Source organism: Calliopsis andreniformis, chromosome 5 (assembly GCF_051401765.1).
Source record: "Calliopsis andreniformis isolate RMS-2024a chromosome 5, iyCalAndr_principal, whole genome shotgun sequence".
Lineage (NCBI taxonomy): Eukaryota > Metazoa > Arthropoda > Insecta > Hymenoptera > Andrenidae > Calliopsis > Calliopsis andreniformis.
This window is the reverse complement of record NC_135066.1, coordinates 848,959-873,185: the sequence shown is the minus strand read 5'-3', so window position 1 is coordinate 873,185 and position 24,227 is coordinate 848,959. Positions and strand designations below refer to the sequence as shown.

Sequence of the window (24,227 nt, the reverse complement as noted above, 5' to 3'; positions counted from 1 at the left end):
TTAGACGTGGAAACGTCTTCTCTAACTTAGTCGCGACTAATGTAGCAGAGAATACTCATGATTAGCATTGTGCAATGACACGATTTTCAACTGAATTTTCAAAAAGTCACCGTTCCTTGTGAAATACAGGAGTCAATTGGAAATTTGAAAAGAAATTACACGAGCACTGACGAACATTATTCAGTTGAATCGATCGAATCGGACCGTTTGTTCGAAATAGTTCTGTCCTTATTCGTTTTAATCCCGAATGGTGCGAGATGGTTCGAGCCAAAGGCAATATGTATTCGACGCCTCATCCATTATGCGAGATTATTATTCAAATCTGCGGCTACTAAACTACAAATATCATTACCATACCCCTCCTCTTTTCAAATTGGCCACAACTCTGCTTCCACTTGTACTTTCCGGATAGCACACGACATGGCACTGTTTGTTACTCTGAAAGCAGCTATGCATTCCCATCGTTCGATCGAAAAAAGGAACAGGGCAAGATGTCCTCGATAGAAATATCTTGTCGCGTGACCGAGAGAAATTTTTCTTTCGGCTTTTTCCCCAAGTAGTTCTATCGGCTTGCTCCTAGACCTCGCTGCGTTTGCTAAACTTAACCAGACAGGGAGTACAACGTTTTCACGCGACATTAACGTCTTGCGCTTCTTTTTCGAACATTGAGTCGACAAATGGATGAGTTTAGCACCTTACTCGCGGCAGTTGGAGGAAGTTGTTCCTTTTCACGACACGTGTCGTTACTTTTACGTCCAGGTAAAGTCTCTTCTATGAATCGCGCAACCACTCGCAACAACTACATCTATATTAAGCATGCGGTCGCCACCGCAACCGAAGCGACCTAAAACGCTGCCCGTAGCCTCTAATTAGCGCGAGTACAGCGAATTACCGGCGCCTGCGCTTCGAATTTCCCCGTTAATGCCGGGAAAACACGAAACAGCACTTTTGCAGCGGAACTGAAACCGCTCGGGTTCATCTTCCGGAGTATGTGTTACGCACCAAACGACATTCATTCAAAACGATCTTTAAGTCTTCGCTTTCTTCCTTCTCGCCTATTATTTAGGAAATTAGCAGACGCTACACTTTACCGTGTGCTTGTTCTCCTTATGAAAATAGAATCTAATGGCTTGCTACATGGGAAAAATTCAACAAGTCATTTCTGGATTTAGTGATAAAAATAAGGTGCGTCATCGTCAACTGTGCCATATCCTGGAGCAGTTTACAAAAAATACTTCAACGCTAGAGTATGAGAGAAAGGTGCTAATGATACTCGACATACTGAGACAGTTGCAGCTGCAATGTCAAGAAGCTGCTGACGACGAGAAACAAACTGACGTAACATCCCGTGGCATCCGCGAGAAACGAAGGGATTTCGGATTTCAATGCAACAATGCGTTCAACTTAATCGACCAGAATAACGCGTTTGACAGCGTCTATGTACAGAGGGTGAAACCTTGTAAACTACACCCTGCAATTTGCATACAAGTGCAGCGAAGAACCACACAGACGAGAAAATTCATTTGAGAGGAACACGATTGCTGTGGATGACGACTCCTGTATTCTGAAATTCACTGGAAATTTTCTCTTTCCTTTAACTTACGCATAACATATTCGTTAACAGGTAATATCTACATACTTCAAGAAAGTTAAGAAAAAACAATTAAGTACCTAGTATCAATCACGTCTTTTCTTTTCTTTTCTTTTCACAGCAAAAATGATATTTTTTAACAAGGATGCTTTTTCATACCATGGAAACTACGAAAGTACTTTCTGCTGGAAAATAATCGGCATAATCCCAAGACAACGCTATACAGATGACAGTGTTTTGCAAATATTTAACATAGAACTGTTGTCGCATCGAAACGTAATAAGCTACTTCGCACTAATAGCTCGAAGATAGTTTACCGTCTGAAACGTAGTTGGTATCTCCGTAACTACGTGACTGTGTACTTTCACGAAGGAACAATGAGAAGTTTCTGGATCTAAGTCTTCGAAAATTCAATTCCAGCAAACTGTTCGGTAATTACAGCCTGAAGGTGTCAGCTAACAAAATAATTCATTCACAACGCAAATATAGAATATTTAATTTTTCAATTGCATACAACAAGGAAATCCAAATATTTGTAATCCAAGTTTATGCAACGAGCGTATTTAACATTATATTTCCATAGTAGCAAAGAAAGAGATAACAAGCTAATCTAAAAGGAATACGATGGTTGAAAGTAATCTAAATGTAATGCAATCAAAGAGGCAAACGGTAGCTCACCGGCGTTCCTCTTTCCTCTTTATTTGTAGGTACCTTTTTCTTGTAATTAAAATTGTTGTCTACCCGCTTAGCGAATAAGGCGGACTTAATTATCCTTGTGTAAACAGCTAACAGTAGAGAAAAATATAGCAACAATGTCAATAACGTATTCTTGTATTAAGACTGGATTAAATGCTTTCGCTTGAAGTGGAATCCAAGTAAACTAGTAAAAACGGGAATAGGAAATCGGTTGAGGAGAAAGATAAAAAAAGTATGAAAAAACAATGAAAAGAGTAGGAAAGAAAGTAGTATCCGCAGGGTGCACAATTGCCTTGTCGTAGGAGCTCCGATACAGGTTCGCGGACAAGGGTACCCTAAGCAACTACTACAGCAGAAGTCCATCCATATTCAGTGATTGTACTCAAAATGAGAAAGACCGAGGGAACTTATAAGGTCTACGAAAGCATGGAACATCAACTCTCGTACTATCGCGAGCATTTTCAAACCTCCTCTCATCAGTGACTACATTTTGCCCTATCTTCTAACCTTTGCCCGATCTTTCCTCTGACGCACTCTTCAGAAGAATAAGAGGGAAAAAAAGTGATTGAAGTGATAGGAATTGAAACGGTCGGAATCACTCTGGTAAAGTCGTCAATGGTAGTTGGAAATGTTTGTGTTTGTCACCGCTAATGTAAACCGTCGGAGGTTTGTTAAACTTTTGGTTTGCATTTCCAGCCAGTCGGTGGTTGTACGATTTCCCTGCTGGGTTTTCAACCAGCACGGCAAGTGGCAGCTCCCAGACTTCGTCTTTACAATGCGAAATAGGAAACTCTAGGTAGCTCGATACGTCTGGTGCACACTCGGAAACACGGGCTCATTCTGCTCACAGACGCGATACTCGCCGGCGCTTGAATCTGGAAAGCCCCTAAAATATAGGGTGCGCGTTTGTTTGTATACGTAAGCCCGTAGGAACGTGGAAGCCGCACGGTTTCCGGTCCTACCGGGAAACGCGGAATCGCGAAAACACCGCCCCACCACTAATTTGCTGAAATAAATTCGTAGCTGAACGCCCGGTAGAAACGCGGTGGGAAGAAGATACCAACAATCATTTCCGGTTCCATGGTATACAATACCAGCTTTATTCAGGTGCACGGAATTAGCGTCTGAGCCAGGAAGAAGAGAGAGGAAACGGAAGGGATGTCACTGCTGTTTCGCTTCGTCGACTTCTTCCTATGTGTCAACTATCATCCGATCATATTCCATCTTCGGTTTTCGAACGAATGAAATACCAAAATCTAGGTATTTCAAAATCACTGAAATTTAGAAAACCAAGGAAGAAACTTAGATAACCAAGGAAATCACATGCGCAGAATAAAATTTCTGAGTCACCGCTAAAGTTAATATCGTACGGAAGTATTCCTGACCTGGCCTGGGTTACGTCGATAAGGAATGGAACCAGAAAATCGATTTCTTCACAGGCCATGTAACTTCTTCTCGTTTAAAGGATGCTAGTTTGACAGAAAACGAAGAACCGGGTCGCTGATTTGTCCAGCAATCATAATTTCATTCTTGGTTAATGTTAAGCACTTTTCTAAGCTGCTATCTAACTGTTTCTCCCCCATGGCGATACAAAGTAGAATTGAAACTAGATGAAACGCAGAGTTAATTGGTGAAAAATGTATGATATGATATGAGGATAATATCAGCCTGAATTGGATGCATTTTCACGAATGAGAGTGGGCCAGTTTACAGGTTGCAGCGCAGTCACCGGAAAACCGTTTTCAGTACAACAAGAGTAGCTCGTTCGGTTTGAACTGTATTCCTGGATCGGACTGGCGGTTCGCCGCAGCACTTCCTGCTGGAGGTTCGCGGTTCCCTCAGGAATGTCTAGTTCCTACGGACCATTCCAGAGAGATCCTCAAGGCGCCTCAGAGTGACCAAAGAGAACTGGTCGGGAAGCCGCTGCATGCTATAGGAATCACCTTTGATCGCTAACCTTTCGATAGAATTACCGATACGATAGAAATTCGAGGAAATCTTCAGAAATAAAAAATGGTTGGCAGGTATGAAATCGAGAGCTAACCAAAAGGGCCTAAAATTTCTAAACGAAATAAATTTCAGCCAATTTTCTACCACGACAGAGACTAGTCGAGAAAACCTAAGTGCATCTTATCTAGACGAGTGTTGGGAATTCCGGGGGAGGTTTATCCCCCAAAGAATGTTCAATTTTAGCAAATGAATTTAACAAGTGCAAAGATTCCAATTTGCAACTAGTGCGAATCCTCGGCACCTTCGAGAAATACAGAAGAAATTCCAGAGTTTGAAAGAAATTAAGGAAAATAACGATAACTAACTATGTATTGAATCGAAATACATAAAATAAAATCATTGAAGTACGATTTTATATCAGTTGTATGATTATATTCAGAAAAGCCTTAGGATCAAAGTAACTTTGGTGACTGACGAAGAGAAAGGAAAAAGAACGCAGATTGAAATGATAAAAATTCCGAGGAACGAGGAAATGAATCCCCTGTGTCATTGAAATTGGAAGCGATGCATGTCACGCTACCGCAGCCGCGTTGTCAATTGTTATTGAAACGGTTATCGATTTATTGCAACACGATTGCAGGAAGTGAAGGTAGAAGAGGAAGAGGGGGGATAGAAGGTGTGCTTGGCAAAGAGGGTAATTGCGATAGAGCGTTGCAGCCGAGGCTGCGTCGATAATAATTGAAATTCGAGTAGCTGGCGTTAATACAATGTTTATACAACAACGTGCCGTAAAAGACGAGTTTGAAGCGGAGCTAGTTACAGCTTTGCCAATGCAATTTATTTCGATGAAATAAGTAGAGACGAAGCAAATCAGAGTTATATTTTGCACATACTGATTCTCGAGGCACACAATATATTCCTCTGAAGATGTCTCTGTCCCATTAATCCAATAAAAGAGACTAACGCAACGACGGCAATTAGTTTCGTTCGTGAAAAGCAACATAGTTTAGTTTAGTGGCCATTCTTTAAGCGTTGTTATGTAACCAGGTTTCGAAAGTAATACGAAGAAATTTACGATAGCCAAAGACCAGAGAGGCCAGGGAAACCTAGCAGTGAGATATGTAAATCGAATTCCGTAGTTGGTAGCGAATGTGCCAGAGCAATTCGACTTTCAAACTTTCCGCTTACCGACTTCCAAAATGTTTTTCTGGAATTACACGCGCAGAAATTAATAGGTAAAAATTGAAATAACTTTTTTTTCAACAGCCAACAATTTTCTAGAATACTTTTTCATTCAATAATAAAGAATGTCATTATTTGATTCGTTTGTACAAGTTTGATCTTCTAGCACCCAATACGCGAGAGTATCGGTGAAATAAATGGGCAAGGTACGTTAATTAAATAGTCTCCACTCCACAAGCGGGAACACAGGAGAATGATGAAGACCTTAATATATTGCTAGATGGAGGGTCCACGTTCCGGAAACGGCCTTCCTATCTACACTTCCGTACAGCAACGTGTACGATTTACGACTGAGTCGACTTCTTGCACTTTCATATCTTTTTCCTTCTGTTCCTTGAAACTCGTGCAATCTCCCACTTACATACACCTCCCTCATTTCTTCGAAGGCCGTTAGAAAGCTTGCAGCATAGGGAAAATTCATGCGATTTCCTTTTAAACACGTTCCAGTCCTCTCTTCGTTTCAATATCGAGCAGTTTACCATTCGTTAAAATGCAATATCGAGATATTACACTGCAACAGTTATACAAACAAACGGTGTAAATGATATTTAAACAACAACTATGCATTTGATGAATCCATTATGAGAAAATAAATTTTGATACATTAAACAATCAAATTAAATCATTTCCACGAACGATATTTTTTTTCTACCTACGTTCAAGGAATATTTTTGCAAATTAAGTTAATATCTCTAATTAACGCGAAATGCTCGGATTTTATTCCTATACCTACTATACTACGAACTAAGATCAAAGGATATACATACTGAAATGTGAATTCGCCAAGTTTAATGCAGTCTCAGGTACTTGGACTATTACAAAATATATGAAAGTATATGAAAGTATATGAAACAAGGATACAGCACGAAATCTCTTTTATAATAGCATACACCTTAAAGCCGATTTGTTGCTCGCTCGGGGCAACTTTCGCGAGATACGGCACGATTAAGGGTAAAAGTTTCTGCCGACCGTCCTAGGAAAAGGATTTCGCGGCGCTTCCATCTACTTAGAAGACGAACAGACTAACTAAGCGTGAGACCTGCCTCAGGAATTGAACGCTCGTCCAAACAAACCAAATGCTAGTATTTATTCCACTCTTCCACTCATTTATGGCCCGAGAAATTTCTAAGCTATTATTTGCGCTAACACAATACGTGTGAAATAAAGAACGTTTATCATTCTACTCAACGTATATTGTCGCCCTTTAATACCATAACCATTTTACGATTTCAATCACAGAAAACAGAAGTTATGTTATACTGCCTTTACGATCAAATACTCTGATATTTGCACTTAACGAGTTAAAGTGTGTGTGAACATTTTTTATAACTCGCGGGATAAATTCACATAGAAATGTTGTTTTTGAACATTCAACGATTTAAATGATACTAGTCAAACACAATATATTCTGTTATTTATAATTAGTCAAACAAACAGATTGAGTTTCTGTATCGTCAAACTTGACGGAAAACTATAGTGAAAAAAGGCAATTAACCACATCGTTTTTACCACAGTACATTTGCACGAGTACATAAAATGAAAATGATTAAACTTTTAATCTTTCTGCGCACAATTAAATCGATATTTTCGTTTGCATTTACTCAGGAACTCTGTTCAGTTCTTTCAGTCTCAGATTTTTTTGTGACAGCAAAAACTGTGCACTTAGAAACTGCATTACTCTATAATTACTTATTCTCAGATATTTCTTTCGATGGATGAGCGATAACTATCGAGACACCGCGAATCGATACAAAACTCTGAAGAAGTTTCCAATTCGCTTTTCTCATTATTAATTAAGTAACAGCTAATGCCGTCGGGAAATAGAAGCAGTGCAACTCGGATACTTGGAAAGTTTCCCTCGATTCTCTCAGTTTCCCACTTCTAGTTCTTCCAATCGTACATTTCGATCGATTCAAATCACCTTCTCCTATTTTTCTTCTTCCTTTCGTTGAAAGGATGAGCTTTTTGCATAACCATAACTAGGTAATGATTAATGGTTCCAGTAAAGTTTAGCATTCGCGCATGCCTCCTTAATCTCTTTTGTTCCTTTACCTATATTAGTCTGCAAAGCTGCTCGTTTTCACAGCGCGTAATTTGTTTCTTTTGAATTAACGAACGTGCGCGTTTGCTTTTAACGTTACATTCAAAATGCTCACCGAGAAACTCGTCTACGTATTTCACAAACGCGTGTACCGCCTTCAGAAAGGAAGTTGAAAAAGAACCCTAATAAATATCGTCCAATGATTTGACATTACCCTATTACGTTTTGAGAAACGGTCTTTTCTTACCATCGTTTCTTTATCCAAGAAATTACTCACTTCCCGCGCAATTTGCCTTTCGGAAAAGCATGAATGAAAACAACGTAAATGCATCGCCGGAGAAATGTCCGAGTTTTCTACTGATTTCGCACCGGACCGTGTTTTAAAAGTTCCCATAACAGTTTCAAAGATTTCCTTCAATATTATCGACCATTTTCGACAGAAAAATTCATTTATCTGGAATTATAAGGTCAAGCAAGAAAATATATTGGAAAGTCGCTAATAAATAAATTATTAAACATTTCGTTACGCAAATTGGAAGGTGCATATAATAATTTTCCGAGAAAAGAGGCTCATTTTCAAGTAGGTTAGCTTAAAATTGAGAGAAACATTTGAATGAAAATCCCCAGCGTAACGAAGCAACGTCATAGATGGATTCGAGCGAAAGAGAAGAAAAGGATTTGATCCGGGAAAGTTTAATGAATTAATGAATAGACGGAGTATACCAGAAGTGGATTTATTGTGAAAGTCGTGAGATCGTTTGGCAACAAAGTGTTCGTTCAACAATAATGAACGATACTCTCAAATCGTTAGTGGTGAACGTTGAAACAATGTAATTGAAGACTTGAATAATGGAGGATTCTGCTCCGCATCATATAAAAAAATTGTCCACGATATTCTCCTTCTTTTCACTTGAATACGTAATACGAATTTCCCACCTAGAGACTGAAACAAATTAAATTCTTACTTTGTTCTTTTCAAAAAAGTAACACGCATGTTCGTTACGCATTTACTGCATCGTTTCATGTGCGACATGAAGGTAACATTCTTTAGCGATTTAATAACATACAATACATGGGTTAACTGGAACGACAAGTAATTCATGAAGAAAATACTACTATATTTTGCGATTTCAATATTACTAAATTATTACCAGTATTTCGATTTCAAGAGAAACGCAGAGATCGAAAAATGAAAGAATAATTCGATAAACTGTTCTATGTGGATAACTGTATCAGTTCATTCGCAATTTACTCCGACATTTTGCAATTTCATACCTATGAAAAGCTGCATGGGAAAATTTGAACTCATTTCGTGCGAAAGCAATATTTCATTATCTCACAAGCTGCCTAAATACTTATTTTGTATGAGTCTATCAGTTTATAGAATCGAATATGCCAAATCCCTGTTTTACAGGCACATGGCCAACAATGAACAGTTCGCAAAATTTGTAACATCCACAAACTACAAAGATACTGTTGCAGTTGTAGAAGCAGGGATAAAACGTTAATGAATAGTGTGTAAGACACTTATACGAAGTAATGCTTTCTTCATTGATCGTACCTCCTTTTTATCGTTCAGTTTTTTACCGATTCACGAGTCTTCCCCATACCATTTCACCTCACTGCCGCGCAGGAAAATCCACGAAAATTAAAAAATGAAGTACTCGAGGAACAGACGGTTCTTAAGAGGCTTAAACGATTACAGCTACTCCCTTTCTCAATGTCCGAGAATTTTTCTCTGCATTATCTGCAGGAAGGAAAGTCTGTTGAGGAGCGACCTCTAAGTAGTAATATCAGTTCACTTAAATACATAATTAAAACTAGCCAGAAATTCGGAGTGTGCTAATTCTACATGTTTGTCATTTAAAATATCATCAATGCAATATTCCTTAACGGAACTACCGCTGCCCTAGATGATCGTAGATGGAACATAGCCTAAAGAAACGAAAATTGTCTGGCATTCGTTTGGATCGTGCCGATCAACTGCACAAGTTACCAGACGCAAGCGTCGTAACAGATTACATTGCGCTCGAATGCAGGGGAATTCGAATTCTATCTGCGCGGCATAAAGCGGAGCACAGAATGCGGCAAAATCCAGGCATTATGATAATGTATCAGCTATTCGTTTCCCAGTTACACTCCTTCAGATCTATCTATCGTCACCGGGAGCAGATTATCGACGTGCTTGGCAATAATTGGTCGCAATAATTCTGACAAGAATCGTCGATTCCTCTTTCGAAACGACTCCGCCTTTTCGTTCTAGCAATTTCTTTTTCCCCTCCCGGGCTCTTCTCCTTTTCTAAAGATATTCCGATAAAAATTAATCAAACGCGACGAGCGATTCGGAACTCGTAGAAAGTTCCTTCTTGAAACTGTGCTAGCCGTTGTAACAGGCATTTCCAAGAGAGTTAGGGAAGTTTACCGAAGCGCAAGATCGAACGCGCGAATGCGAATTCCATATGAGAAAATCATCGGATGCAGGGAAATAGCGATATTATGATAATCGATCGGCTATTCGATTTCTCGTTACACCCGCGACCGCGTTCCTCCCAAGCCATATGCGCCGGTTACGGTTGGCCACCGTCCTAATAAACCAGAGAATCGTCGGGATTCTCCATTTCGTTCTTTTTCCTCAATTCGAGCATCGATACAAACGTCGAGCCGAATTTCTTGGCCGCGATGACCGATAGAGAAGTGCGGTCATGGTTTAATAAATGGTTGCGTCTCGATTCTGTCTACTTCCTTCCCCGATAAGGACTGTTTCGCTCGAGTTTGTGCTCCTGACAAATTTCGACGTACCCGACGGAAACTGTAACCACTCATCGGCAACTTCCGTCCAAACGAATCCTCCCTAAGATTTCCATCTCGAAAATCCTTCAGATCTTGCAGCCTTTTAAAGTGTAATTGTAACCATAACTAATTTTTAAGACAGGATCCTTTGCTTCCAGTAGTTTTTACGTCACTTTCCTCGATCAAGTACAAAAACAACGATCGAAGCGCTAAAATTGGAAGATTTCAAATATAAAATATAAAGGTGGAATCGTGAATCTCGGATCAGTGGTAAAAACCGGTCGAAATGAACGAGTAACTGCATCTAAAATAACTATATTTCCAATCCTATCGAACGGCGGGATTCTCTTAGATCCAGTTCTTCCTGAGATAATGCATTCGCTTGACAATGAAAAGTAATAGCCATCAAGAAATTGTCAACGAGAAGCAGAGCCAGTGACGCCGTTGAGAAAGTATTCGATGCATTCTGGAAAGCTTCCGACACCGGTCTTTCCTTTTCTGCCTTTCCTTTTTCGCAACCTTGCGTCGCCCCTCTTTTTCTTCCGTTCCTTTCCGATCCGAAAAGTGGACTGCCGTATCGAACGTTTCCGATTCGCTGACTTTACTCGCGTCCGGATTCCAATCGGTTTCCGTCTTACGAGGAGGACTTTGGGAACGTTTACGAAGTCCACAGCTTCAGAGTAAATTTAGAAGACCGCGTTTCCCTTTTCAACCACATTTCTTCCTGAAAATATTTCATACGCGCCACTATAATATCGAGCTAATATCGACCTTATCGCACAATTTATTCGCAGAACAGTTGCATCAATTATTTTACAATTTAGTTGCCTCAAATAATTGAAACTATAAATAATTATTTCCAGAGTTCTCTCCCTTTTCCATTCTCAAAACTATTTCTGACAGAAGTGATATCCTTTCTAATTCTAGGTTAATAAATTAAAGCCGCTTTATTGTCGAGCCACATGGTGCAGCAATTCCGTATGCGCATATGAATCTGTTTTATGAGCCTTCCCTAATAATTACGTACGAGTGTAGAATGGAAGAGATATAGATAACCAGAGACATGGAACAGCAGGAGTTGGTGATGTTCCATAATCTCGACCTCTTGATCAGTAAACCATACTGACGTGCCCTGGCAGTCGCAAGAAAACAAAGTACTTAATCTACACCCGAGTAATTATTCAATTGAACGACTTCATACATTCAAACATACTTCGTACATTCTCCGTGGCAAGAGGAGGTACCTTTTAGTGAGACTGCTGCTAAAAACCATAACGATGCAAATGTTTGTAAAACGACAGAAATCCTATCTGTGCAACACGAAGCAACCTCGCAATATTGCAATATTTTCTGTACAATTCTTTCTCTCTTCCATCATTTCCTTCTGCAGAATATAATAGTAGCATATGATGTAAATGTACATATCTCGATATTTTTCTATTTTTCAAACATCCTATGTTCTCCGGCGAGTTCGTCTTGTATTTTTTCTATACCTCAAAAGTTTCGAATATAGATTATTCCATGAGCAAGGTAGAAGTAGGAGTTGTTTTGCATCTGGAAGTCTTTGCCAGTAAAAATTTCCGGTTTCGTGAAGTGCGGCACGCAATTTTTTAAAAATTCACTTGAAATTCTTTCCAGCCGTAATGCCCGCAAAGAAAAAAGATACTTCGTATCGCGTTCGACTCAGATTTGCTCGTTTTCGCCGGAGTAAATCGTAAAGAACTGTTAAGCAAATTTTTCATCGAATTCCTCCGATACAAGATACTTGCTCGGTACACCGATCTAGCTTACGTAACTCTGTGCTTCTCCTGTGAATGCACCTTGGAAAACGGCACGTGAGTTTACTGCTACTGTTTGGTCGGTGATCAGAAAGACACAAAAACGAAGAATGTGTCGTCAAAGCGAGGCGTTGTACGGTTAGATGACTACCAGTCAGCTTTCTCTGAGTTTGCCCGCGTACCGTTGCTCCAGCGCAGAAATCTTTTCAAAGCGTTTCATTCCACTCACGGAGATGGCTTACAAGGAAGCCGAACTACGATCCTTCTCGATGAATCGGTACATTTTACGATCGCTTCCATTGCGGACAGTCGTTTCGCCTGAAAACTTCATCCACTTTCGATCCTCGTACGCTTATCTTCGTTACTTTTCGGTTTCGAGCAAGATACCTATTTAACAAAACCGTATTTGCATCTGCAAATGAAATAATTATCCGTTCAAATGAATACAATTTACGTAATCGTTATCGAATACAGTATGTAATTTCATGAACCACTCGCATCCAATGAAAGCTCCAATACGACGATAATTAAACTACTCTTGGGATAAGGTGTCTAACAAAGTACTTTCTATGCAGTCACGTAATTCCGTTCCATCTACATTTCCAGACAGTCTCGCGAGACTACCAAGAAGGAGTATGAACTTAGAATCGCTGGAGAATCTTGCTCAATGCTTACAGTTTTATCTAGTGCCTCAGTTATTTCACTTAACAACGATCCAAACTGCAAAACGGTAGCTTCTCATCGATTCGAAATATTTGAAAATTATTTATAGAAATAATGAATGATTCGTATGAGACGGGTCCAGTAGCAAATTAATTTTCCGTATTCAGTCAGGATCGTCGAAAGTCAGCGAACCACGTCGCAGATCAAGTTCATTTCGCGTTCCTGTCCGAACTTTCAGATACGCTAAATTGCAAGCTCACCGCTAGATTTCCTTCAAGTTTCACCTGAAAGGCGCTCCATTCTCCAGCCAACGAATATTACCAGCTTTAATGGCCAAGCCCAGCGTGCACGAGACGTACGACTATAAAAAAAGGATGTATTAGAATGGCGAATAAAAACACCATTAATGGAGACCGATCACGACTTTTATTTTCCCCTTTCCCGGACAACCAAGAGAAAATCTGTTCTCGAAGCTTCCAGAATTACGCTATAAACCGCGAAACTTCTGACGCGCTTAATCTACCGATCGCTCGTTAGCGATAATATTCGCGCATTCATCAGGGTCTCATTACAAAGGTCAGATAATGCCGATGATGTTCTTTGAATGTAACGAGTTAAATCCTCGTGCCCTGTCCGCTCCAAAGCCGACAACATTTTTAAAGCTTATTGGCGTGTAGTTGCCGCGTTTCGCGGGTTACGGATTAACGTCGCCACATGCCGCGCATCGCGCAATTACCCCACTAATACGGGCCACGAAAAATGTTTACAATAAAATGTCGGCTCATTTTACTGGGGAATTAAATGCTTGCGCCGCATTACGCTGCGCATTTCCGAGCCATTATGTTGCGCGTCCACTCGCTACTCGATTCACCTGTTCAATGTATTTCCAGCTTAACCCCTTCTATTCAGTTAATAAGCAAACTTTAGTTATAATATAATATGGCTGCTAAATAGCCCGAAAAGTTCATTCAACAGTCCGTCACCATATAATAACTAGATTGCTAGGTCTCTGCAAAATCCGCAAACCGAAACCAAAGCGCCCTGCAACTTCTTACCATTCGAAATCGGAGCAATAGGCTCGCGAAATACTTATTACCTAACTCTACCGTCGTCTTAAAACATAAGTGTCACGGGCAAGGAAAGAAATGGTGACATAATTGAAGCAATTAATCGGCCGAGCGCACCCGGTGAAACTCTTGTTGAAGAAAGTCGCATAAACCATTCCCATTATTACGGTTCGCAGGTTGATTAATTTCAATGAACGAAGACCGATCAATATCAGGCAATTAGCAGTCGAAAAAGTTGTGGTATTGAGCCGAGTCTCATTAATCTCGGCAACCGAACGTGTATATCGCGCGCTTTTTGGAACCATGAAACGGAGGAGCACGTTTTCCGAACCTCGACTCACCTCCGCCCTCGCTCGCACCTCAACCTGTCTGTCCGCCGCTTTCCTCTGTCCCGCTTCGAAACTCTTCCTCGCATTTTCCTCTTTATCTCGCGGAGCGAAGGTTGCGAGCTCGCACGAAGATTATCGAGCTCGCACGAAGCAGGGGTGTTGGAAAGGGGGCTGCACGGGGGTAGAGGTCTAGACTGGCCAGGGCGGCGAGGGGACGAGGGAGCGAGGGGAGCGAGGGGGGAGAGGCGGAAGAGGAGGATAGGAGGGGATGAAGGGGTGAGTTTGGGGCGCAGGTTGGAACGAGGATGGCATCCGTGCGCAAAAGTTCATCGGCAGCATCCAGTGACATCGCGGAGCTCGGCGCGCGCGTTTCGTTCACGACGAAGAAGATTTCGACGCTTCTCTCGTTCGGTTCCTTCGATGGTTCGCGATCGAAAACGAGATCTACGCGAGGATCGTCTGCTCGATTTTTTCCCATTTCGGGGCCTCCACCGAGGCAGAGTTTTCCCACGTAAAGATACCGACCTCTTCTGGGATTTTGTGAGCAATTTTTGTGTTTACACTGGCATCGTCGTCGCGCTCCAACTGGATACGCAGTGACTACTCGTTTCGTTCCTTCGTGGAACTGCGTCGTCGAGGAGGAGGCGAAGGTAGCTCGTGGTGCGAGATTATTCGAGCGGCGATCGATGGAAGTAGTGCGTGAGGACACGGAAGAAACTCGAGAGTACTGTGAAGTAGAGATGCTACGGCGAGTGCGAGGAGAGTGAGAAGCGGTATTTTCGAGCGACCTAACACCACGTGTTCGCGGCATAATTCCGCTTAGATCTGAGTTCATCTCGCAAGGATATTAGCAGGGAAATGGTGTGGAAAGTGTGAACAGCGACCGCCGGCTGGAGTGGATTTCTTGGCTCTTTCTATACTGAATCTTTCAACATTTCTACCAGTCAGGTAATACGATATTTTTTTTCTTTTTTTTTCCAATTAATTTTTGCGTCTCGTTCGCTTTATTAAAACGTCTACCCAATTCTATAGGAATATCATTGGAAACACGTTTCCATTAAAATCGATTCGGAGAATCTACTCGATTCTAGAAAATAAATAAATAATTTATGCGACTGGTTTAATCAAAGATCAAAGGCAGTAGTGGCCAATAGGCGGGGACAGTGGTTACCGATCAATAGGAAATTTTAATACATTTAAATTAGTATGATACGCATTTTCGTGCATAATACATGCAATATACATGAGAATAATTCGCAATAAATTTTTGATGACTATTATTAATGGACAGAATATGAATAAATGTTAATCTAAGGAAAGCATCAGTCAACGTATACAGACCGAGCACAAAATTATCACGGAAACCTCTCTTAAATATGAGACGCATATATACTTCCGAAAATAGCTTCATGATTGCAAACTTGGAGAATGGTAAAGGCTTGATAAGCGGAAGTACAAGTATGTGCTTACTCGAAAATACCAAATATACCTTGGTACGGTATTCCAGCCATGCGCTCGAAATTCATATGATGAAGAAAGGCGTGGATCCTCTGAATCACTCATTCGAAGGAAATTAAGTACTTTACCAACTTCAGTCTAGTACTTACACTCTTTCTGTTCAAAACAACTCGTCGAGGTGAACATAAAGAAATTCGGTACTATCGATACGAAATTTCAACGGACCATTAACCCTAAAAGTTTGATAGCTTAACATCATGTAACAGGTTAGGAGAATGATTCTCTTTCTCACGGTTTTTAGGATCTTCGACCCAAAAATAAAAATGTTATTAATGCAGGTTGAAAATGATCTCATTAGTAGTGTTTTTAAGCAAATGTGAAAATGTACATTCTCCATCAAATCTGAAAATTACCATCTCTTCGAAGACTCTTAAGGAAATATCGTCTTGAATGTCCTTCGAACGTCATCCAACCTTTAGAAATGTAAAAGTTCGAAGACATCAGGACCTCTTCCTGTTCGAACTAATGGCCGTTTAACAGCTTCGTGAAAAGACGAAGTGACTCGAACCCCTCGATATCTTATCTATTGAATCTATTACAAGAACATCGTCAGTCATTTTCTGAGATTACTAAAATGCACAAAATGTAGCGTGTAAATTGCTTTCTAAATACTTCCAATGTCAATGATTTTAGATGTACCTCTCAGAAGTATTACGACTTCTTTTAGAATGGTCAGAACCTTGAGCTTTTCTGAAAAACTTCCATTTCAAACTGTAACACGAATAAAATGGACAATAAAGTTCTCTACTTCGTCGAACATGCATTTCCCTGGACAGACTCTCGGTCACGTATAGGATAGTTGAAGTTAAAAGTAGAGAAAAGTAACATAGCGAACATCCAATGTGGAACACATCAAAATCACAACCTCTTTTCGTTCATGGCACCAATACGCTAACTTCCTGTCACGCTTCCTCGAAGCACAGCCAAAAAAAGATAAGGAGCACGAAGAAAAAGTACTTATAAAGTACCATAGACAGTGTACCTACGTGTCCCGTAACATCAGAAGAATGGTCAGCGATAACATCGATCTCAGGAATCGAACCTAAAGTGACCGTATCTTTTCCTATCTACCGCGTATCTCTCGAGAACCTTTTTCAAGATTTTCATAAATTGTAAACCCTCATATTTTGCGATTCCGCAAATGATTCATGCTCTATTTGCCTTCCAATGTGTTTGCGAACCTTTACGTTTGATTCGTGCGGTTAAAAATCGTTCAAAGCAACCCTTACAACTCGTTTCATTTTGGGTATCTACTCTCTCTCTCGCTCTCTCTCTCTCTCTCTCTCTCTCTCTCTCTCTCTCTCGCGCGCGCGCGCGCGCGCGCGCTCAACGATCAATCGCGAGGGAAGTTGTTTCTATACACTGAATATTTACATATCAAGATTTTTCTCGTAGAAAGCCGAACTCTTACAAACTGTGTAAATAATCGAAAGGAGACAAATTCGCTTTGAGAATCAAAGAAATACAACCGAGACAATATACTATTATAACGAATCGTTAGAAATTCAAGGAACGACAACTGCAGAAAAGCTCGATTTACTTGTTACTTGTTATTGTCGACATTCTCACTTTCATTCACTCTTTTACCTAAGAAAACTAAAATGGAGTGTAATAGTGGGTTGGATAAAGATCGAAGAAGCGGGAGGTAATGGACGAAGGAAAACCTTCGATTAAATCTTCCAACGTCAAGGATGAGCAGCAGTCGTCGGCTAAACCGACCGTATGAAATTCAATTCGGTTTTCTTCTTGGTTTTCTCTTATCCTCCTGCAATTCGCTATAATTCAGTTCTCATGAAAGCGTTTGTAACCACATTGTTATTAATTCTATGAAGCTTTACGCCTTTCTTCTTCCCTAATGAATGCTGTACGATCAAGCGTTCATCACGGACTGTAGGCCGACGATAAAATTCGTAAAAGTAATATGTTCCAGAGAAGATTAATTCGAGGATTTAGTTTGCTGGGAGAAAATATTTCCCTTAAATTTTTTAGTTGTGCAATGAATTGAAGGAAATCTTCCTATAAAATTTCTTTCTCGTAGAAATTAGACATATGAGAAAGGAAACTCGAAATAAGTTTTGAATAGCTTTGTGTATCTTGTTAACAGGTCCCAGCAATTTGAAGAACAAGACGAAAACATCGATAGGATGGTTCAAAGGTGAAATAGTCAAGAGACGCTAAGTCAGCATGCTGTGGATATTAATCGTAGTGACGTGCATCGAGGTATCGACCTTTGCCAACGCACAGTTGAAGAAAAACACATCTACTCAGGAAGATGCGAACAACACTGAACCTGATCATCCGAGTGAGTAATACTGTTTTTACTTTCCTAATATTTCATACATTCATAAATAAATTCTGCCTCTTTAATGAATTTCGCGTGCATATTATAACGTATACAGGAATGAATTAAAACTTCGAAATGTAATTTTTAATAAATAATAGATAAATTCGACACTAAATAACTGAAAACGATGGTGTTTGAACGTATTACGTAGCCTGTCCTCTTCCCCTTAAAAGAGAAACACGCCGATCGATTCTCAAATGCACATCCAGCTGCATCGAGCGAAACGTCGAAGTAGCGAGCTTTTTCTCCCATACACGCACGTCACGTACTCATGTACGAGGAAAAACAATTTGTTAAAATAGCTGCATGAACGTGCTTCTGCGAAAAGATGTTCTCGTTTACTCATTGCGCGTTGTGAAAACACGTCTGAGGCTAGGCAACTCGGAAAATACAAAATCTACTCGGGCAAATTGCCGTACTAAACTTTTTCTCCAATTTATTTCCGCGTTCCCGACACGCCAAGGGAATATCAAAATTAATGTTTAATGGATATATGCACCGAGATTAGATTCGGGAAACTCCTTAAAGAACTTTTTCCAATGCGTATACCTATATCGTTATACCCAATTAAAGAGCAACATCGGGTAGTCGACGAAGAAATTTTCTGAAAGTTGAAACGAAATCTCTTTGAGATTTAAATAGCCTTGATCGTTAGACAATTTGCATGTTTAAAAAAAGAGACCGGACTGGACAACTGGAAAGCGATACGGAAAGACTAATACAAGAAAGTTCCCGGAACTGTATCGCTTTTCGAACTCAAATTCCAAGTGATTCCCTTTTCTGAAACTGTTCGACCATTGTTTCTTGATTCAATTAAGAACAAACTGGAGCATCAGCGTCGTGTGGATGAACGTAGGAGGACTGTGTGCGGTAAGATTACCAATGACCTGCGAGAGTTTCCGATTGAGACTTAGCAGATTGCTCGAACTCCATAGAACGTAAACCTCCGGAACCCTGGACAAAACCAAACTAATTACATAGATAGGTGAACTCGAAATCGCATCGCATGACATATAGAATTAATGCACCGCTTCAGGTAAATGAGAAATTAATTACGATATGGAAATCAGAATGATCCCTCTGCTTGGTTCACCAATGTTATCTAGGAATTCGAGTCCCATCCAGTATAACGTTTCTTTGACCCAAACGCACGTCCTGAACGTGAGCCGCGATCGGGCACGTGTTCCGAGAATGGCGCACGTGTGCTGGGCAAACCTGAATCCTTGCCTTCACCGGAGGATGAATGGAGAGACAGAAAATCTGACCGAGGCAGCAAAGTCGTCTTCCTTCTTCGATCAGCCTACCTACCGTTGAGAAATTTCCTGAAACTAGTGCTCCCCAAGTCAGCTTTTACCTTTCGCTGAGACTCCCTGGAAAACGGTTCAAGCGTAATCGATTTAGCTCGGTTGTTAAATATCGAGTTAAGTATCGGAGCACCCCCGTTGCTGAACCGAGACCACCGAAACTATACAGTTTACACTAGGTGCTTCTCAAGGTAGCTCACAAGCTTCCTGGTCAGCGTTAATTTCATTGAAGCCCAAGTCCCACTGGTATCTAACTACGAACTCCCTCGAACTAGCCCGTAGAGTCTTTTACTCGAAAAAAGACGAATCAGTGCGGTAATTTGACTAGTTTCCTCGTAAACAGTTGCTTCAAGAGTGTCGATGAAAAAGCGTAATAAAGTTCCTGCGACAATTAGGTCGAGTATTCTTCGGGCTTGTCCGAGATGAAGTTCTTGGTTACCCGTAATCTCGTTCATTACCAAAGATCGATCGAGTTTCTTGATGTTTTAAACGAAGTTTAGGAAGCCAATCAAGAAGACCAACCTAAATACTACAGAAACAAAGTACACCGTGAGTAAAGAAATTTTCCTGCCTTTATTCGAGAACCTGACTCGTTTTTAAGAAAGAATAATATGTACTCTGCAAATACTTAAAAGCTACCGCAGAAAATAAAGCAATATTCTTGAATTTTCGTAATTTACGTGTTTGTTCTCAGCAGCCACGATATCGCATCCTATGAATTCTCTAAAGTAGTCTGAAATATTTCCTTTAGTGGTCTCGGGAAAAGAACTCTGAAGTCCAGCGAACTCTTTGGTGGGTTATACTAACGCGCAATCTGTTTTCATGGTTATTGGATTTTAGTGTCTGCAAGCAAACACGGGTAAGGCGTAAATTCAAGATTCGAACGTACATTTAACGCAAAAATCGAACCATAGATCGCAATGCACAACTTCGATACCACAAATTTTCCGAGTAACCTACTTCCGCGAAAATAGAAATGTCAGTTCTCTTAAAGGGAACGTTTGTTTAATTTCCTAAAAGACTCGTGTAATTTCTTTGAATCTGAGACATCTAATAAGGTCGGGTGAACGAGACAGATAATGTCGGGACGAAAAATAAAAGGAACTTTTGACGCTCTCGAAGAGCTTATATCCGAGAGGGCAATATGATTTCAAGCAGGAACTATTTTATCGCGGAAATACGTTTAAAGGTACGCAAGAGAGAAATCCACGGTAAATGCACGAGCCCTTAAGTGTCCTTTCAAGGGGTAGAGGGTGCTCCATCGCCGAGAAGGGTTCGTTGTCGCGGAAAAAAAGAGAGAAGTGAAATATCGTGGAAAAATTACGTCCCGGAGGGGATGCCGAAATGGAGACCAGTTTAGATAAAAATTTCCTACGTTTGTCACGGTTCTCCCTAATTAAAGGTCCCAAGATTAATGCTGGTAATTTTCCGCTGCCTCGGGCAATCGATACGTTTTCGTTCGGTCATTCCAGACCGAATACTTTTCGGATTCTCTGACGTCGACTTTCACTGAGATTTCCCCTCCTCGAATATTCGTTTTACCATGACGATAATTTCAAGTCGAATAACCGAGCTCGCAACCTCGTCAGCAGTTGCAGACTTACCCACCTCCTTCCTTTTCGCGAGAAGTGTTTATACACATATTTTTCAGCAAGAAATTAAAGGTTTTATCTCGTCTCAACTTCCGACCGAGCATCTGATAAAAGAGTACATTAATTTACTGAAATACGCGGGAGAAGTTGGAGAAGCGATTTGCGAACACGACAGTTTAAAATTCCCCTTTGCCCATCGTCCTGGAACTCTACAGCAGATCTTGCTGATGGATCCCTTTAAAAATTCGATATGATCCGAAAAGCTGTAGCCAGCTTCCATGCGGTTTACGCGAAGAAGCAGCCAGGAAGAGGATGGTTTACGCGAAAGGCGATTGCTTTAAACGACGAGCGTTTCCGCGGAATATTATCTGGTGTAGCCTTAAACTATCTAATGAAATTCGTTACATCGCGAACCACGTACTCATTCCGGATATAAGCTGCTTTCAGCCAGGGAGCGGCGTCTCTTCTTGCCGCGCTGGCAGCACGAGACCCAGCTGCTTGCTCGAAACAACGATCAAGCCGCTCTAACGAGTGTTTAAACTAAGCTTGTTAACCGTCATGGACGAACAAGAAGCGTCGATGTGAAGCAAGAGAATGTGTAGAGATCGCACGGCCGACGAGGATGCTTTGTCCCTTTCGAGAACAACTATCCCGCTCCTCGGCCTTTATTTTACACCCGCTTTCGTTGGGAGAGCCGCTTGAGATTTCCGACGCGAGGCGGGGGGAAAAGTATCGATATCCAGTCAAATAATTCCATTTCACGCGCGCCCGTTTATAAACCGTACTGAATGAAAAACTTGGATCGATGTGTTCACTGAGAGGATCGTTTGTTACATGAAATTTTCATTCCTCTGCATTAATACATAAGCCCAAGTGCCGTGTTAAAAGCGGTGACTCGATAATGGAAGGTGTCCCAAATCGATATTTCGATGAACCGACTAAAGTTTCTCTACGACACGATAACACGAGTGCCTCAATGAACATGGAATAATAGCGGGATAATTGTGAACAATACGGAAGAAAGTATCGGGAGATAAAATCTGATCGCGTGGTGGCTTCAATCTATCGTGTTCAATAAAGAAATGATTCGTTTCGACTGTTGGCTTCGATTCAACGAATTATCCTCCCATTAGTCGAACTTGAAATATAGTAGAAAATCAAACGAAAGTCACGTTAACTTTCCTGCTCGTTTGAAACTCGTGTCGTTTGCAGCTGGCAAAAGTGCCCGCCTTTCTCGAAAAAAAAAGTCAACTGTGTAAATTAAAAGCTATGGACGGTTATTAACCTGATTTCTTGACAAATTTTTTGTTGCTCTCGTAACTGTAAACCATAATTTCAATAATTTGATAAATTGGAGCATTCTATGAAGAATAATATTCGTTTCTTTGTTTCGTTATTTTGTTGATAAACTCAGCGGAAGATTTTTAAAAATTCACTGCATTAATATTTGTATAACGGCTGGAATTGAATATCGCGAGGCAATACCGTGCATAACACAAAAGAAACGGTCAGCGTTGCTTTTTCGTCGTATTGATTTTGTAGCGTGGTCTCAATATTGTTCAGGGCGATAACATATCACTACTGCTACATTAATTCGAAAAATGAAATTGAATTTAATTTCCTCAGTGATGCAACTATCCTTTCATTTAAAAATTTTATCAGACAAACGAAAGATATTTTTGCAGTTGTGTTATGGCGAATTATACGATTATGGTTTAAACGGAAAGCACGCCTAGTGTCGCAAAATTCCCTGGATGGTGGAAGGCCGTCATTAAATAATGGTCCGTGTAATCAAGTACTAATATCGCGCATACATTTGAACAAATAAACTTGCGATAATCGATATACGCAAGCCCATAAAGTGTTCGTTTAATGCACAAACGACTCATAAAATTGCATTAGCAAAAAAACATGACATCTGAACACCGTTTCATCGTTTTCATTCTCTCATCCTGATCATAATTTTCTTAATATTATCAACGATATTTTAGCCGAAATTTAATCAGAACGTAATTTATAAATTATATAAAAATCAAAATATGGCTTTTGAAGTAACAAATTACACGCTAATTAAACTGGCCGTTATTGATTAGTCTTCATGCACGAATCGAATACTGCCAAAGGTTACTTTTTCAGCGTCGAGTTGTTTGCCGCGTGTTCCGAATTTTTCAAATCACGATAGACTTGCTCATCGTGCGCTTGCCTCCTGTGTTCATCAATTATTACGCTAAAGCATTTCGTAGCTTTGGACATCGAGGACAATTTGAACTTCTTTTTTATTACTGACAAACTAAAGCACACATACCTACGTGTATGTGACAAGTTTACGTTAAACTGGATTACCTCTGATACGCGCTACTCAAAATTTCCATGAATGCGTTAGGATAAAACAAACTCCTGCAAATATGTGCTCAAAGATGAAATATAGTGGAGCAATCGGTTTTATACGTACTGAGCAATGTCTTCAATGATTTGGATGGGAATGTATTTTTCAAAGCGGAATCCATATTCATTCCCAAGTGCTTGAATTCACTAGCCAAATGTTATCATGGAAACAGATACAATGGTTGAAGAAATGCAAGAAGATATCCATTAGTGTTTGCCTCGCGTCAGATGACTGAACCAATAAAAGAGATACCGAAAGTAAATCTCCTCCATGAAGAAGCAAATTTAATCCCGAGAAAAATTTCTCTAGGCGGATTGAACGGGCAAAGCCGCGTTATAAAATGCTGCGGTTAAAATTTTCACGGAGCATCGCGCTTAACAGCCGCACGAAAGTAGCGCTTCCTTTCACCTGCAAGCCGGCCTTCCTCAGGAAAGCCGGAATAAAGCTCGACGCGTACAAAGCAACGTGTTTGAAAATCGTAGAGGAGGAAAGTGGTGAGCAGGTCGACCGATGGATCTCCCTGAGGCGGTCGAAGTTTTAATTAATCGGGAGCACGGAGCCACGAGGTATTTTTATTAATTTTCCTTTCCCTCTTCCTGTATCCGTCGTACTTGACCCTAATAGCACATTGCACTACCCAAACGATAATTGCTCCGAAGTTGAAACGCGCGACGCGTTCATTACGTTTATCTCGGGAAAACTTTCACGCTTAGAAACGTATTTTCCACCTTCGTTCGTCGCCCCTCGCGACCCGAACGTACATTACCTAAACGGTGCAGTTATAGTTTCGATTGCTGGTAGAGTTGTAGAATCGCGATATCCTCAGCGGAATGAGTCGCAATTGCCGCGAAAAAGACGATAAACGGGTAAGTAATTGTCTTAAACGATGAATTTTTGAACAAACAGGGTAATTTGAGAGTCGCACGGAAGAAGGTT

General features: G+C 40.6%; 1 protein-coding gene across 5 annotated transcripts in view; it reads left to right on the top strand.

The window, feature by feature from the left end:
• Positions 1–14,925: 14,925 nt before the first annotated feature.
• Positions 14,926–24,227, top strand: part of LOC143179064 (kin of IRRE-like protein 3) — a 91,282-nt gene continuing 81,980 nt past the window's right edge. For 2 of the 5 annotated variants that reach the window (XM_076378065.1, XM_076378064.1), the window contains exons 1-2: positions 14,931–15,095; positions 17,770–17,967. In XM_076378065.1, the coding sequence (XP_076234180.1) occupies positions 17,850–17,967 (118 nt within the window). In that variant the 5' untranslated portion in view covers positions 14,931–15,095; positions 17,770–17,849. Of the gene's footprint in view, positions 15,096–17,769; positions 17,968–24,227 lie in introns of all 5 variants that reach the window. The other 3 variants (XR_013001892.1, XM_076378066.1, XM_076378067.1) reach the window with 3 other exon arrangements.